At 42.6% G+C, this 11,421-nt stretch overlaps 1 protein-coding gene across 35 annotated transcripts in view; it reads left to right on the top strand.

Moving 5' to 3' along the window:
- Positions 1 to 816: 816 nt before the first annotated feature.
- Positions 817 to 11,421, top strand: part of LOC110536142 (triacylglycerol hydrolase DDHD2) — a 31,242-nt gene continuing 20,637 nt past the window's right edge. For 6 of the 35 annotated variants that reach the window (XM_090190849.1, XM_036936005.2, XM_090190845.1 and 3 more), the window contains exons 1-9: positions 817 to 1,207; positions 1,793 to 2,022; positions 4,599 to 4,791; positions 5,076 to 5,263; positions 5,541 to 5,630; positions 5,799 to 5,919; positions 6,252 to 6,341; positions 6,575 to 6,716; positions 7,142 to 7,350. In XM_090190849.1, the coding sequence (XP_090046975.1) occupies positions 1,873 to 2,022; positions 4,599 to 4,791; positions 5,076 to 5,263; positions 5,541 to 5,630; positions 5,799 to 5,919; positions 6,252 to 6,341; positions 6,575 to 6,716; positions 7,142 to 7,350 (1,183 nt within the window). In that variant the 5' untranslated portion in view covers positions 817 to 1,207; positions 1,793 to 1,872. Of the gene's footprint in view, positions 1,208 to 1,792; positions 2,023 to 3,380; positions 4,180 to 4,598; positions 4,792 to 5,075; positions 5,264 to 5,540; positions 5,631 to 5,798; positions 5,920 to 6,251; positions 6,342 to 6,574; positions 6,717 to 7,141; positions 7,351 to 11,421 lie in introns of those variants that run through there. The other 29 variants (XM_090190851.1, XM_090190838.1, XM_090190847.1 and 26 more) reach the window with 14 other exon arrangements.

Raw genomic sequence — 11,421 nt, 5'->3', positions numbered from 1 at the left:
TAGAATATTGGTTGCGAAATACTATCCTATCGGTGAGCCAACTGGTAAATGCAGAGGGTCTTTTACTTAGTTATAAAGAATTCTTATCACTTTACAAGGTCCCTGTAACACCTAAAGATTTTGCAATTGTTTTAGATGCTCAGGTGTTGCTTTATTATTCAGGAACGTGTCAAGACCTGACCCTCAGAGCCTACCTCCCATTACCCCTGTTGACTCATCAGTAGGAAAGATTTGTTTCTCTTTTGGTCCATTCAACAACAGAGCGATACAAACCGTGTTTCTATACCTTATGTCATGCCTTATTGGAATAGATTTATTGATAATATCTGTTGGAAAAAAGTTTGGATGTTGCCACACACATACCTACTTGTTAACAAAATTAAGGACGTTTCCTTTAAAATTATTCATTAATATTACCCTGCCAACCATTATATGAAGAAGTGTAAGGAAAACATCAAATCAAATTGCTCCTTTTGTAATGACCACCCAGAAACAGTGTTACATATTTTTTTGGCATTGTATTCATGTAAGAAAACTGTGGCAAGACATCAGTAGATTTATAATTGAACACATTTATGACGATTTTACACTATTATGAAGAGATGTACTGTTTGGATTCTTTACCTACGATAGAAATAAGCTGAAACATTTTATGTAATTAATTTAATGATTATTTTGGCCAAATTTCATATCCACAAATGTACATTTACAAACAAAACACCACATTTTCTTAACGTACAAAAATAAATGTAACTATATTTTAAGACAATTAAATACTATACTAACAAAAAAGCTGTTAGAATAATAAGTGTATGTATGTCCCTTAAGGTCCTTGTGTAATGTGATATTGTGCCCCCTAGTCCAATTGTCCATTGTATATTATTTATATATACTTGCGTTCCCACATGTTCTTCCTGTATTGAGTTGTTGTCAATAAAAAAACATTTTTTTAAAACATCGCCAGTAGTGACAGGACAGGCTCTCTACAACTACACAACCGAGAGATGACCGCACACATTAGGTAGTTTGATAGCTATCTAGCTAGCTAGCTAGCTTTTGATTGTTTCAACTGTTTCTACATAGTTTTATTGATTTGGCAACCGTGCTTGGTGGAGTGATAGGTTGTTACGTCTGTAATGTAATAACAGTAGAAGAGCTATGTGAGTCCCCCGACCGGCTGCCCGACCACCTAGTCCAGCAGCAGCAGGTCAGTTAATGTTGTTTTCTGACTGCCTTCTCCGTCCTGGCTAGCTAGCTACTACTGGCGCTACATTGACTGAGGAGAATCCGTTATAGCTGGCTAACTAGGAGTGTAGTGTTCTTGTAGGTAATAGTTAGCTAATAATCAAAAACATCTACTCAAGCGATATTAGCTAAACATGCAGCCAGGCTAAGCAAGCTATCCCAGATTGGTGGCTGATTGGCGTATGCCAGATGGTCTTTATTCATTAACGTTAGCTAGTTAGCTATCTCGCCATCACCGTCATGAGCCTCACGTACAAGCCAATAATTTGACCTGTACTCCTGACAGCTCTTCTCTTTCCGTCCTACAAGAGAAACCTATAACGTTAACGCGCTGCCATAATAATAAAGAACCAGCAAATAATAAAGAACCAGCACTATTCCGTCACCATTTGGACTATTGCGGATCTAATCCGAAACAGATACCATGCATGGGTTCCGTTACTTTCTTGTGTATCTCTAGCTAGTGCTAAATAAATAAAGGTCAAATAAAACAAAGTGCCACAGATGAGCTAACATGATGGTTTTGTTGTTATTATTTCTCTTTCAGGTCCTCAGTTAGCTACAGTAGTACCTCAGTGTGCCTCAGTGCCCAACTCTCTCTCTCTGTAGGGCTGTGGGGTAAGGGTGATGTCAGAGGGCCTGGGGCCAGAGGGGGGGCACTCACAGCCTGCCCCCACCATCACTGTTCAGGACCTGTCAGACAGACCTGCACATACACCTCTGGACAGGATCACACCTGCGCACACACTTCTGGATGGGAACACGCCTGTGGAGCAGGTGAGTTTGTGTACTGTGTAACTGTGTACAGTTCTGTGACGGCATGATCAGTAAAATGTGTGTCAGGGTTGGGCTCAATTCAGGTTTGAATTGGAGAATGCTTCATGAATTCCAATTTAATTATTGAATTTTAATTACATTTTAATTGATGTAGTAAACAGAATATAGAATTGCAATTTGAATTAAAAGGAAATAGAATTTAATTTGAATTTAAGGAAATAGAATTGAATTCAGTTAAATTCAATGAAATTCAAATGCCTCTTCTATTCTATGTTAGGTGTAGTCTATACACATATACATCTTGTAAATAAAACATCAAACATGTCGTTATATACTGCATATTAAATATTTGTTGAAGCAGTTGATTTTCAGGACAAACTTTTGAAATGAATGATCAAGGAAAACGAAACCTGTATGTGAATATTCTGTTATTATATTTAATTAATCACTTACATTTAGTTCAATATGGGGGGAAGTACTACATTTCCCAGAATGCATTACTTTAACCCTCAAGTTGACCCTGAGGCCTTCAAAGAGAAGCCAAAGAAATGAAATGGTTGGTGGAAATATAATTGGCTATTCTAAGCACTATGGTTAAGAGTATATGAACATTGTTTCCATTGTGTCTTTGGTATCTGGAAGTGTGACCTGTCAAGTTCAATGAAACGCTCAAATGCTACATCCTGTGGGGTCTGGCCAATTCAAATTCATTTGTGGAGTCAATTCCAAAAGTATGACTTGAGCCCAACCCTGTTGTGTCTCAACTGCACTGGGAGTGTGAAGTCATGATCAATTACCTGTGTGTGTGTGTGTGTGTGTGTGTGGGGGGCAATGTATATTGTTAACAGGCTTCCCTGTCACTCTCCAATAACCCAGTAGAAATCCCCCGATAGTCTATAACCACAAATACAGTCTTGAGACTTTGCCAGGAGCTTTCCAGACCTGGCTGATGTAAAACAGATTCTGAAAGGCAAAAAAAATCCCCAAATGTCACAAGTGAACAGTAATGTTATCACACTATAGGCAATGGGAATACAGCGTGTAATGGTGGTATTTACTCCTCCCATAACACTTCTATAGCAGAGGCCCTATAAGGCAGCTTGTCTTGTCAGTGAACACTTGACTAATGTCAGTCACTGCTAGGCCCCTCCCCAGCCTCTTACAACTATGCCCCCTCCGCTAGTCCCCCTGCTCTAGTGTGTGTGTGTGTGTGCTCTGGTCCCCTTGCTCAATGTCAACTGTTACATTCTCCTGCCCCACAGAGCTAATGTTACAATAAGAATGATATGTCCTGCAGTCACCTTAGGACCTGTGCCAACTGCCAACACACAACAGAGGTTAGGAAGGGAGAGGTAGTCATACAGTTGACACTTTTATAGTGTTGGTATATTCAGAAGCATTGTCATGATTGGCAAAAGCCAATTTGTGTGAGCGGGTACAGGTCATTTATTAGTTTGGTTAAAAACTCAGTTGCGAGGCGAAGGATACTTCCTGTTTGGGCAGCTAACAGGAAGAACCTTCCATAAACATTCTTGAAGCCACATTACGGAATCTGTTTTAGAAGAACAATGTCATGGTGAAGTTGTGTCAAATCTGCATTGGTGTCACAATAATAAAATTATTGCCCAGGTAACGGAAGATTTAACAGCACAAATCAGAGATTTTATTTCGCAACCCAGAGTTTAAAGGTTTGGCTGTGGAAAATACTGTCGCAGAATCTCCTTTTGCGTACAGAATTCTAGCACAGCACGTGATGTGAGGATGTCAATCTCCCTTCCAGAAGTACAGAGAGATCCAGCCTTTGTGCTGTTCTTTCACACACTGGGGCAGAGCTGCGAGTAGAGGAACAAATTGGAAAATAGAGGGGAAGAGTGGAGAGGAAAGAAGAGCGGAACAGAGGAAAGGCAAAGGAGAGAGGAGATGCTTGCTGCAGTAGAGAGAATAAAGCAGGGTTTTGTTTAGCCCGAGAGAGGTCCGTTACGCTGTGCTCTGTCCTGGTCTCGTCTCTGCTCGTCTCCTGAGGATCAGTGATCAGTGGGAGCTACAGGAAAAAGGAACAACCGAAGCCCTGCTTGGCTGCTGTTTAATTATTGAAGCTCCTGGATGTAACTGTAGAATGGTGTGATTGTGGAGAGACTGTGCTGTGTGGAGGGGAAGGTAGGTCGAACTACGTCAGGGGTTGTGACGATACTACCTCCCTAGAATAGAAACTATGGATCTCTACAGAGACCTCCTGGTTATAGTGGTCTTAAAGTAGACTTTCCCAGTGAAGGTGAATGATCACTAAATGATCAAGTGGGTGCTACTGTAGCTGCTGTGTTTCACAGAGCTTAGTGTTATTTATATTTATACACACACACAGATGGTTATTTATACTATTTGTTTATGCAGTGTTGATTCTTACTGTATGTGCATTTGTAAATACAGAATTCTAGTCGCGTTCATGCTGCATTCAAGGCAACTCGGAAAGGTATGCACATTTTCACTTGGAGGTTCAACTTGGAGTTGTCTTGAAAGCACCATTACACCCCAGGTATCAGTATGATGATGTCATGTTGATGATTTCACCCCTGCAGGTGTCTGGAGTGGTGGAGGAGACCTCCCCTTCCTCCACTTCCTCCTTCGAGTTGGTTGACATGGAGCCAGCCCCGCCCCTGTACCAGCCCGTGCAACCCCATTGGTTCTACTGTCGCCGTGTCGACTCCAAGGATGTGTGGCTCCCTTTCAGCAGAGAGGACTCGGAGAGACTGGAACAGGCCTTGTCTACCGGTGAGTGGGAGAGAGGGAGAGCAGTAGAAAGAGGTAGACGTAGAGAGAGAGAGGTAGAGAGAGTGTGTGTTGAACAACTGTCAGATATCACCATAACAGTCCTCTCTGGTCTGCTGCCCACTGGGTCAGTCCCTGCGGCTGGCAGAAATGAGAGGAATAGGCTACACACACTCACATACTCACACAGTCTCTGTATCAGTTTCATCTGTGTTCATTGAGAGTATTTGTGTGTGTATCTTGTGTATGTTGTATGTGTTGTGTATGTTGTGTGTGTGTGTGTTTAGCAGGAGAGGAGGAGGTGGTGGTGGCAGTAGAAGGGGAGAGGTATGACGTGCGTGTTCGGGAGCGGCAGAGGTATGCGGTGTACTGGGAGCAGGGCCCGTCAGAGGTGCGACGCTGTACCTGGTTCTATAAAGGAGATAAAGATACCAGATACATGCCCTACCCAGAGGAGTTCAGCACCAACCTGGAGGTACGACACTCTAACGTTACCCTGGCAGTGCTGTAACATCACTACAATGTTATTACAGCATCATGTCAACATCAGTACCCCCATTATTACACCACTGGTACAACATTTCTACAACATAATCAACATTACAACAGTAATACACCATTACAACAACAATAGTACATAACTACAATATTATTACAGCACTACTAAGTTGTGTAATCCCCCCGTCTGTCTGTCCGTCCGTCCATCCGTCTGTCCGTCTGTCCGTCTGTCTGTCTGTATGTCTGTCTGTCAGGAGGCCTATATGATAGCAGTGACTCTAGATGAGTGGAAGAGGAAGCTGGATTTTCCTTCAGGAGAGACAGTCATCCTGCACAACCCTAAAGTAAGAATGCTGACCGCTCATCATGTCTGTACTACACCAATGGGACTGACTCATGCTATGCTAAGTTTGGATGCATTAGTTATGGGGTGTCATGTTTTTAGTATCTCCTCAACCTGTATTTACTCTCTCTCTTTTTCTCTCCACCTCTAACCCCCCTTTCATGGTCAGCTGATCATGCAGTACCAGCCAATTTCTTTGCAGGACGAGTGGGTCTCCTCTCCCTCGGAGCAGACTCGCCCACGTACTGTCAAGAGAGGTGTCGACAACATCACAGCAGAGATACCTGACGGTGTGTGTGTGTGTGTGTGTGTGTGTGTGTGTGTGTGTGTGTGTGTGTGTGTGTGTGTGTGTGTGTGTGTGTGTGTGTGTGTGTGTGTGTGTGTGTGTGTGTGTGTGTGTGTGTGTGTGTGTCTGTGTGTGTGTGTATATATGTGTGTGAGAGATATATTTACTGTTTGACCTCTGGTCAGTCTCATTTAGGATAATGAATTACTTTCAGTATATCTGTCCTACATTACTAAACACCTTTTTAGGTGTGTGTGTGTGCGAGTTTCTAATCTCCGTGTGTGTGAGAGATATGCGTCCTGCTCTACTGAAGGCCTGTCTGTGTGTGTTATCCAGGTGAACCAGAGACAATAGATCACCTGGTATTCATGGTTCACGGCATCGGCCCCGCCTGTGACATCCGCTTCAGATCTATCATACAGTGTGGTGAGTGTGTGTGTGTGTGTGCCTGTTTGACTGTGTGTGTGTGTGTGTGTGTCAATGCATCTGTTTGACTGTGTTTGTGGCTGTGTTAACGGTCTCTGTGTGTGTGTGTGTCAACTATCTCTGTGTGTTAATGGTCTCTCTCTGTGTGTGTGTGTGTGTGTGTGTGTGTGTGTGTGTGAACTGTCTTTCTGTGTGTGTATGTGTGTATTAACGGTCTCTCTCTCTTTGTATAGTGAATGACTTCAGGAGTGCGTCCCTATCCCTACTGGGGAGCCATTACAGGAGAGGCCAGGAGGAGGGCAGGGTGGGCAGAGTGGAGTTCCTACCTGTCAACTGGCACAGCGCACTACACGGAGATGCCACTGGAGTAGACGAGTAAGAACACACACACACACACACACACACACACACACACACACACACACACACACACACACACACACACACACACACACACACACACACACACACACACACATCCTCAGTCTAGTCAACCAGTATCTAGTACTGCATTTTTTACTAATCTCTTTTTCTCTGTCTACCGACCTCCTCTCTCCACTCTCCTTATCTCATCTCATCTCACTCCCCCTCACCCCTCCTCTCTCTCCTCCTCTTAACCCCCCTCTTTACCCATCTCTCTCCCCTATCCTCCCCTTCTCACCCCCCTCTGTCCCCTCTTATCCCCTTCTCTCTATCCCCCTCACCCTGCTCTCTCCCCAACCTCCCTTTCTATCTCTCTCTCCCCTCCTTCTCTTTCTCTCTTCCCTCTCTTCCCATTCTCTCTTTCCCCTATCTCTCAGGGACATTCAGAGGATCACTCTCCCCAGTATCAGTCGTCTGAGACATTTCACCAATGACACTCTGCTCGACCTGTTCTTCTACAACAGTCCTACCTACTGCCAGACCATAGTGGACACTGTGGCCTCCGAGGTTAACAAGCTCCACTCACTGTTCAAACACAGACACCCAGAATTCACTGGAGCAGTGTCTGTGGTTGGACACAGCCTGGGTGAGACACACGCACACAGCCATGCACACGCACCAGGGTTCGATAGTGCGATCAAAACAGCATTTGCGACCATTTGACTTGGGAGTGCAACACACATTTTTTCTTTGCAAGGGTGCCAGTGAAATTGTTTAACCTGGTCACATTATAATTTGCTTTATCATCATGATTTATTTAAACAGTAATGTGCAATTGACCAAAAATAAACCAACTTTCTGAAGAGGCAGCAACGGTACAGGTGTGTGTGTGTGTGTGTGTGTGTGTGTGTGTGTGTGTGTGTGTGTGTGTGTGTGTGTGTGTGTGTGTGTGTGTGTGTGTGTGTGTGTGTGTGTGTGTGTGTGTGTGTGTGTGTGTGTGTGTGTGTGTGTGTGTGTGTGTGTCGATATGAAGGGGAGGTTTTGGAAACCCTCCGGGCCAGTAGATCATGGCTGCTTGGGCCAGTGTAAAAACGAATGTAATATTGCTATTTTTAACCTAGTCTATTGTATTTATCACATGCACACTGCACACACACAGCCCCTCTTTTGTAGGCATACCAATATTATTTTTTTAAATCAAATAAATAAAAATATACACACACACACAAAATGCATTCGGAAAATATTCAGACCCCTTCCCTTTTTCCACATTTTGTTACGTTACAGCCTTATTCTAAAATGGATTAAATAAAAACATTCCCTCATCGATCTACACACAATAACCCATAATGATGAAGCACAAACTTTTTTTTATACATTTTTGCAAATTTATAAAATATAAAAGCGGATACCTTATTTAAATAAGTATTCAGACCCTTTGCTATGAGACTCGAAATTGAGCTCAGGTGCATCCTGTTTCTGAACATTTCAACAACTTTTGAAAGTTTCTTCAAGTGCTGGTCACAAAAACATTCAAGCGCTATGATGAAACTGGCTCTCGTGAGGACCGCCACAGGAAAGGAAGACCCAGAGTTGGGTAAAAAGGATAAGTTCATTAAAATTACCAGCCTCAGAAATTGCAGCCCAAATAAATACGTCACAGAGTTCAAGTAACAGACATCTCAACATCAACTGTTCAGAGGAGACTGCCTGAATCAGGCCTTCATGGTGAATTTCTGCAAAGAAACCACGACTAAAGGACACCAATAAGAAGAAGAGACTTGCTTGGGCCAAGAAACGCGAGCAATGGACATTAGACCGGTGGAAATCTGTCCTTTGGTCTGATGAGTCCAATTTTGAGATTTTTTGTTCCAACGTCTTTGTGAGATGCAGAGTAGGTGAACGGATGATCTCCACATGTGTGGTTCCCACCGTGAAGCTTGGAGGAGGAGGTGTGATGGTGTGGGGGTGCTTTGCTGGTGACACTGTCAGTGATTTATTTAGAATTCAAGGCACACTTAACCAACATGGCTACCACAGCATTCTGCAGCAATACGCCATCCCATCTGGTTTGGGCTTAGTGGGACTATCATTTGTTTTTCAACAGGACAATGACCCGACCCACCTCCAGGCTGTGTAAGGGCTATTTGATCAAGAAGGAGAGTGATGGAGTGCTGCATCAGATGACCTGTGCTCCACAATCACCCTACCTCAACCCAATTGAGATGGTTTGGGCTGAGTTGGACCGCAAAGTGAAGGAAAAGCAGCCAACAAGTTCTCAGCATATGTGAGAACTCCTTCAAAACTGTTGGAAAAGCATTCCAGGTGAAGCTGGTTGAGAGAATGCCAAAAGTGTGCAAAGCTGTCATCAAGGAAAAGGGTGGCTACTTTGAAGAATCTCAAATATAAAATATATTTTGATTTGTTTAACACTTTTCTGGTTACCACATGATTCCATTTGTGTTATTTCATAGTTTATGTCTTCACTATTATTCTATAATGTAGAAAATAGTAAAAATAAAGAAAAAACCTTTGAATGAGTGTGTCCACACTTTTGACTGGTACTGTATATATTGTAGTGGCTAAATTGTCCAATATAACATTATACTTAAAAAAATTATTATTAGGTTATTTTTTTTTAAATTGAGGAACTCAGTCGTGGTCTCAGCTTACTATTGAAAGTTTGAATAATAAAATACACAAGGTGCAATTTGGTTGTGCATCAGCAGTCACTCAATTAGCCCATGTCAGCAAAACGTTTTTGGATTGGTAAATTAGTCTAGCGGCCATCTGTTTAAACTTGTAGTAAGCAAGGTCGAATTACCGACCGGGGTGGGGCCCATTGATCATCAGTTATTATATTAAAAACTGCAAACATTTGCGCCTACATCCTATGGCCAAATGTGTAGAATTGCTGGAAATTATCTGTACAACTGCTTATTATTCTCTCTGCCCCATGGCAAAATTAATACAATTACGTTAAATGAGTTGTACAATTGCTAAATCTTCTGTCAGCCCCATGGCCCAAAAAAATTCTATGCTCCATGGCAAAATGTGCCGAATTGCAGGAAATTAACTGCGGCCCTTCGTGAGGAGTTCAGATTTTTTGGTGTTATAGATAGTCTGTCGGGCAGAGAGAGCACGCAGCCTGAAACAGCTGGTTGTTGTGTGGAGGAAAGATCGCCAGCGGAAAGGGTACGAAAGATTTTCCAAGTTATGATACAGTATCTACCAATAAATGCTAAGGCAAAAATGGCTATGCAAGCCAGGTATTTATAAGGTTCAGTCTTGGTTGAATATTTGCATGCACAATTCACTCATAATGAGATTGCCTACCTTGAAAATCAGACATTTCTCTAGTCTAGGGTCTTTGGTCCTTAAAAAGTCATTGAAGTTAGTCGCCGATTTAAAAGTTCTACTTCTCCAATATAATTATTCCATGATTTCATTTCTGGTCAGTTTTTATGATTTTATGAGAGATGTAATGTTAGGTGCTTTCGTTTGTTTCCCGCCTTTTCTATTGAAGGGTGTTGTGCTAGTGTGTTGCCGTAAAACCATGTGCGGTTATTATGAGCAAGGTGACATCGAATGTTGCCTTCAACATAGTTGTCCATACAAAGTGTTCCATTACAAACAGAACCTGGTTCTTCGTCTCTTTTACGTTTTAAAACATGATACAGTAACCCCTCAATATCTCTTCAACATCTCAAATAGCAAGACTGACCAGATACCACATGGACAGACTCCATTAGTTGTGTTTGTGTCGGGAGCATGTCTATTTAGTCAGGCAATGCCCACATTATTCTGACGTTTTAGAATGTAAAATAATCTGTAAAAACTAAGTACAGTGCCTTCGGGAAGTATTCAGACCCCTTCACTTTTTCCAAATTTTGTTACATTAGAGCCTTATTCTAAAATGTATTACATAGAATTTTCCCCTCATCAATTTACACACAATACCCCATAATGACTATTTGCAAATGTATAAAAAGAAAACAACTGAAATATCACATTTACATAAGTATTCAGACCCTTTACTTTCTCTCAGTACATTGTTGAAGCATCTTTGGCAGCGATTACAGCCTCAAGTCTTCTTGGGTATGACGCTACAAGCTTGGCACATCTGTATTTGGAGAGTTTCTCACATTCTACTCTCCAGATCCTCTCAAACTCTGTCAGGTTGGATCGGGAGCGTCACTACACAGCTATTTTCACTTCTCTCCAGAGATGTTAGATTGGGTTCAAGCCTGGGCTCTGGCTGGGCCACTCAAGGACATTCAGAGACTTATCCCGAAGCCACTCCTGCATTGTCTTGGCTGTGTACTGAGGGTCATTGTCCTGTTGGAAGGTGAGCCTTCGCCCCAGTCTGTCCTGAGAGTTCTGGAGCAGGTTTTCATCAAGGATCTCTCTGTACTTTGCTCTGTTCATCTTGGTCACCACCCTGACCAAGGCCCATCTCCCCCCCTCGATTTGCTCAGTATGCCGAGCGGCCAGCTCTAGGAAGAGTCTTGGTGGTTCCAAACTTCTTCCATTTAAGAATGATGGGGCCAATTTATTTTTGGGGACCTTCAATAGTGCAGAAATGTTTTGGTACCCTTCTCCAGATCTGTGCCTTGACAATTCTGTCTCGGAGCTCTACGAACAATTCCTTCAACCTCATTGCTTGGTTTTTGCTCTGACATGCACTGTCAACTGTAGGACCTTACATAGACAGGTG

The sequence above is a fragment of the Oncorhynchus mykiss genome, chromosome 11 (genome assembly GCF_057628025.1).
Source record: "Oncorhynchus mykiss isolate SJ-2025 chromosome 11, ASM5762802v1, whole genome shotgun sequence".
Classification (NCBI taxonomy): Eukaryota; Metazoa; Chordata; class Actinopteri; order Salmoniformes; family Salmonidae; genus Oncorhynchus; species Oncorhynchus mykiss.
This window is presented reverse-complemented; position numbering and strand designations above follow the sequence as displayed.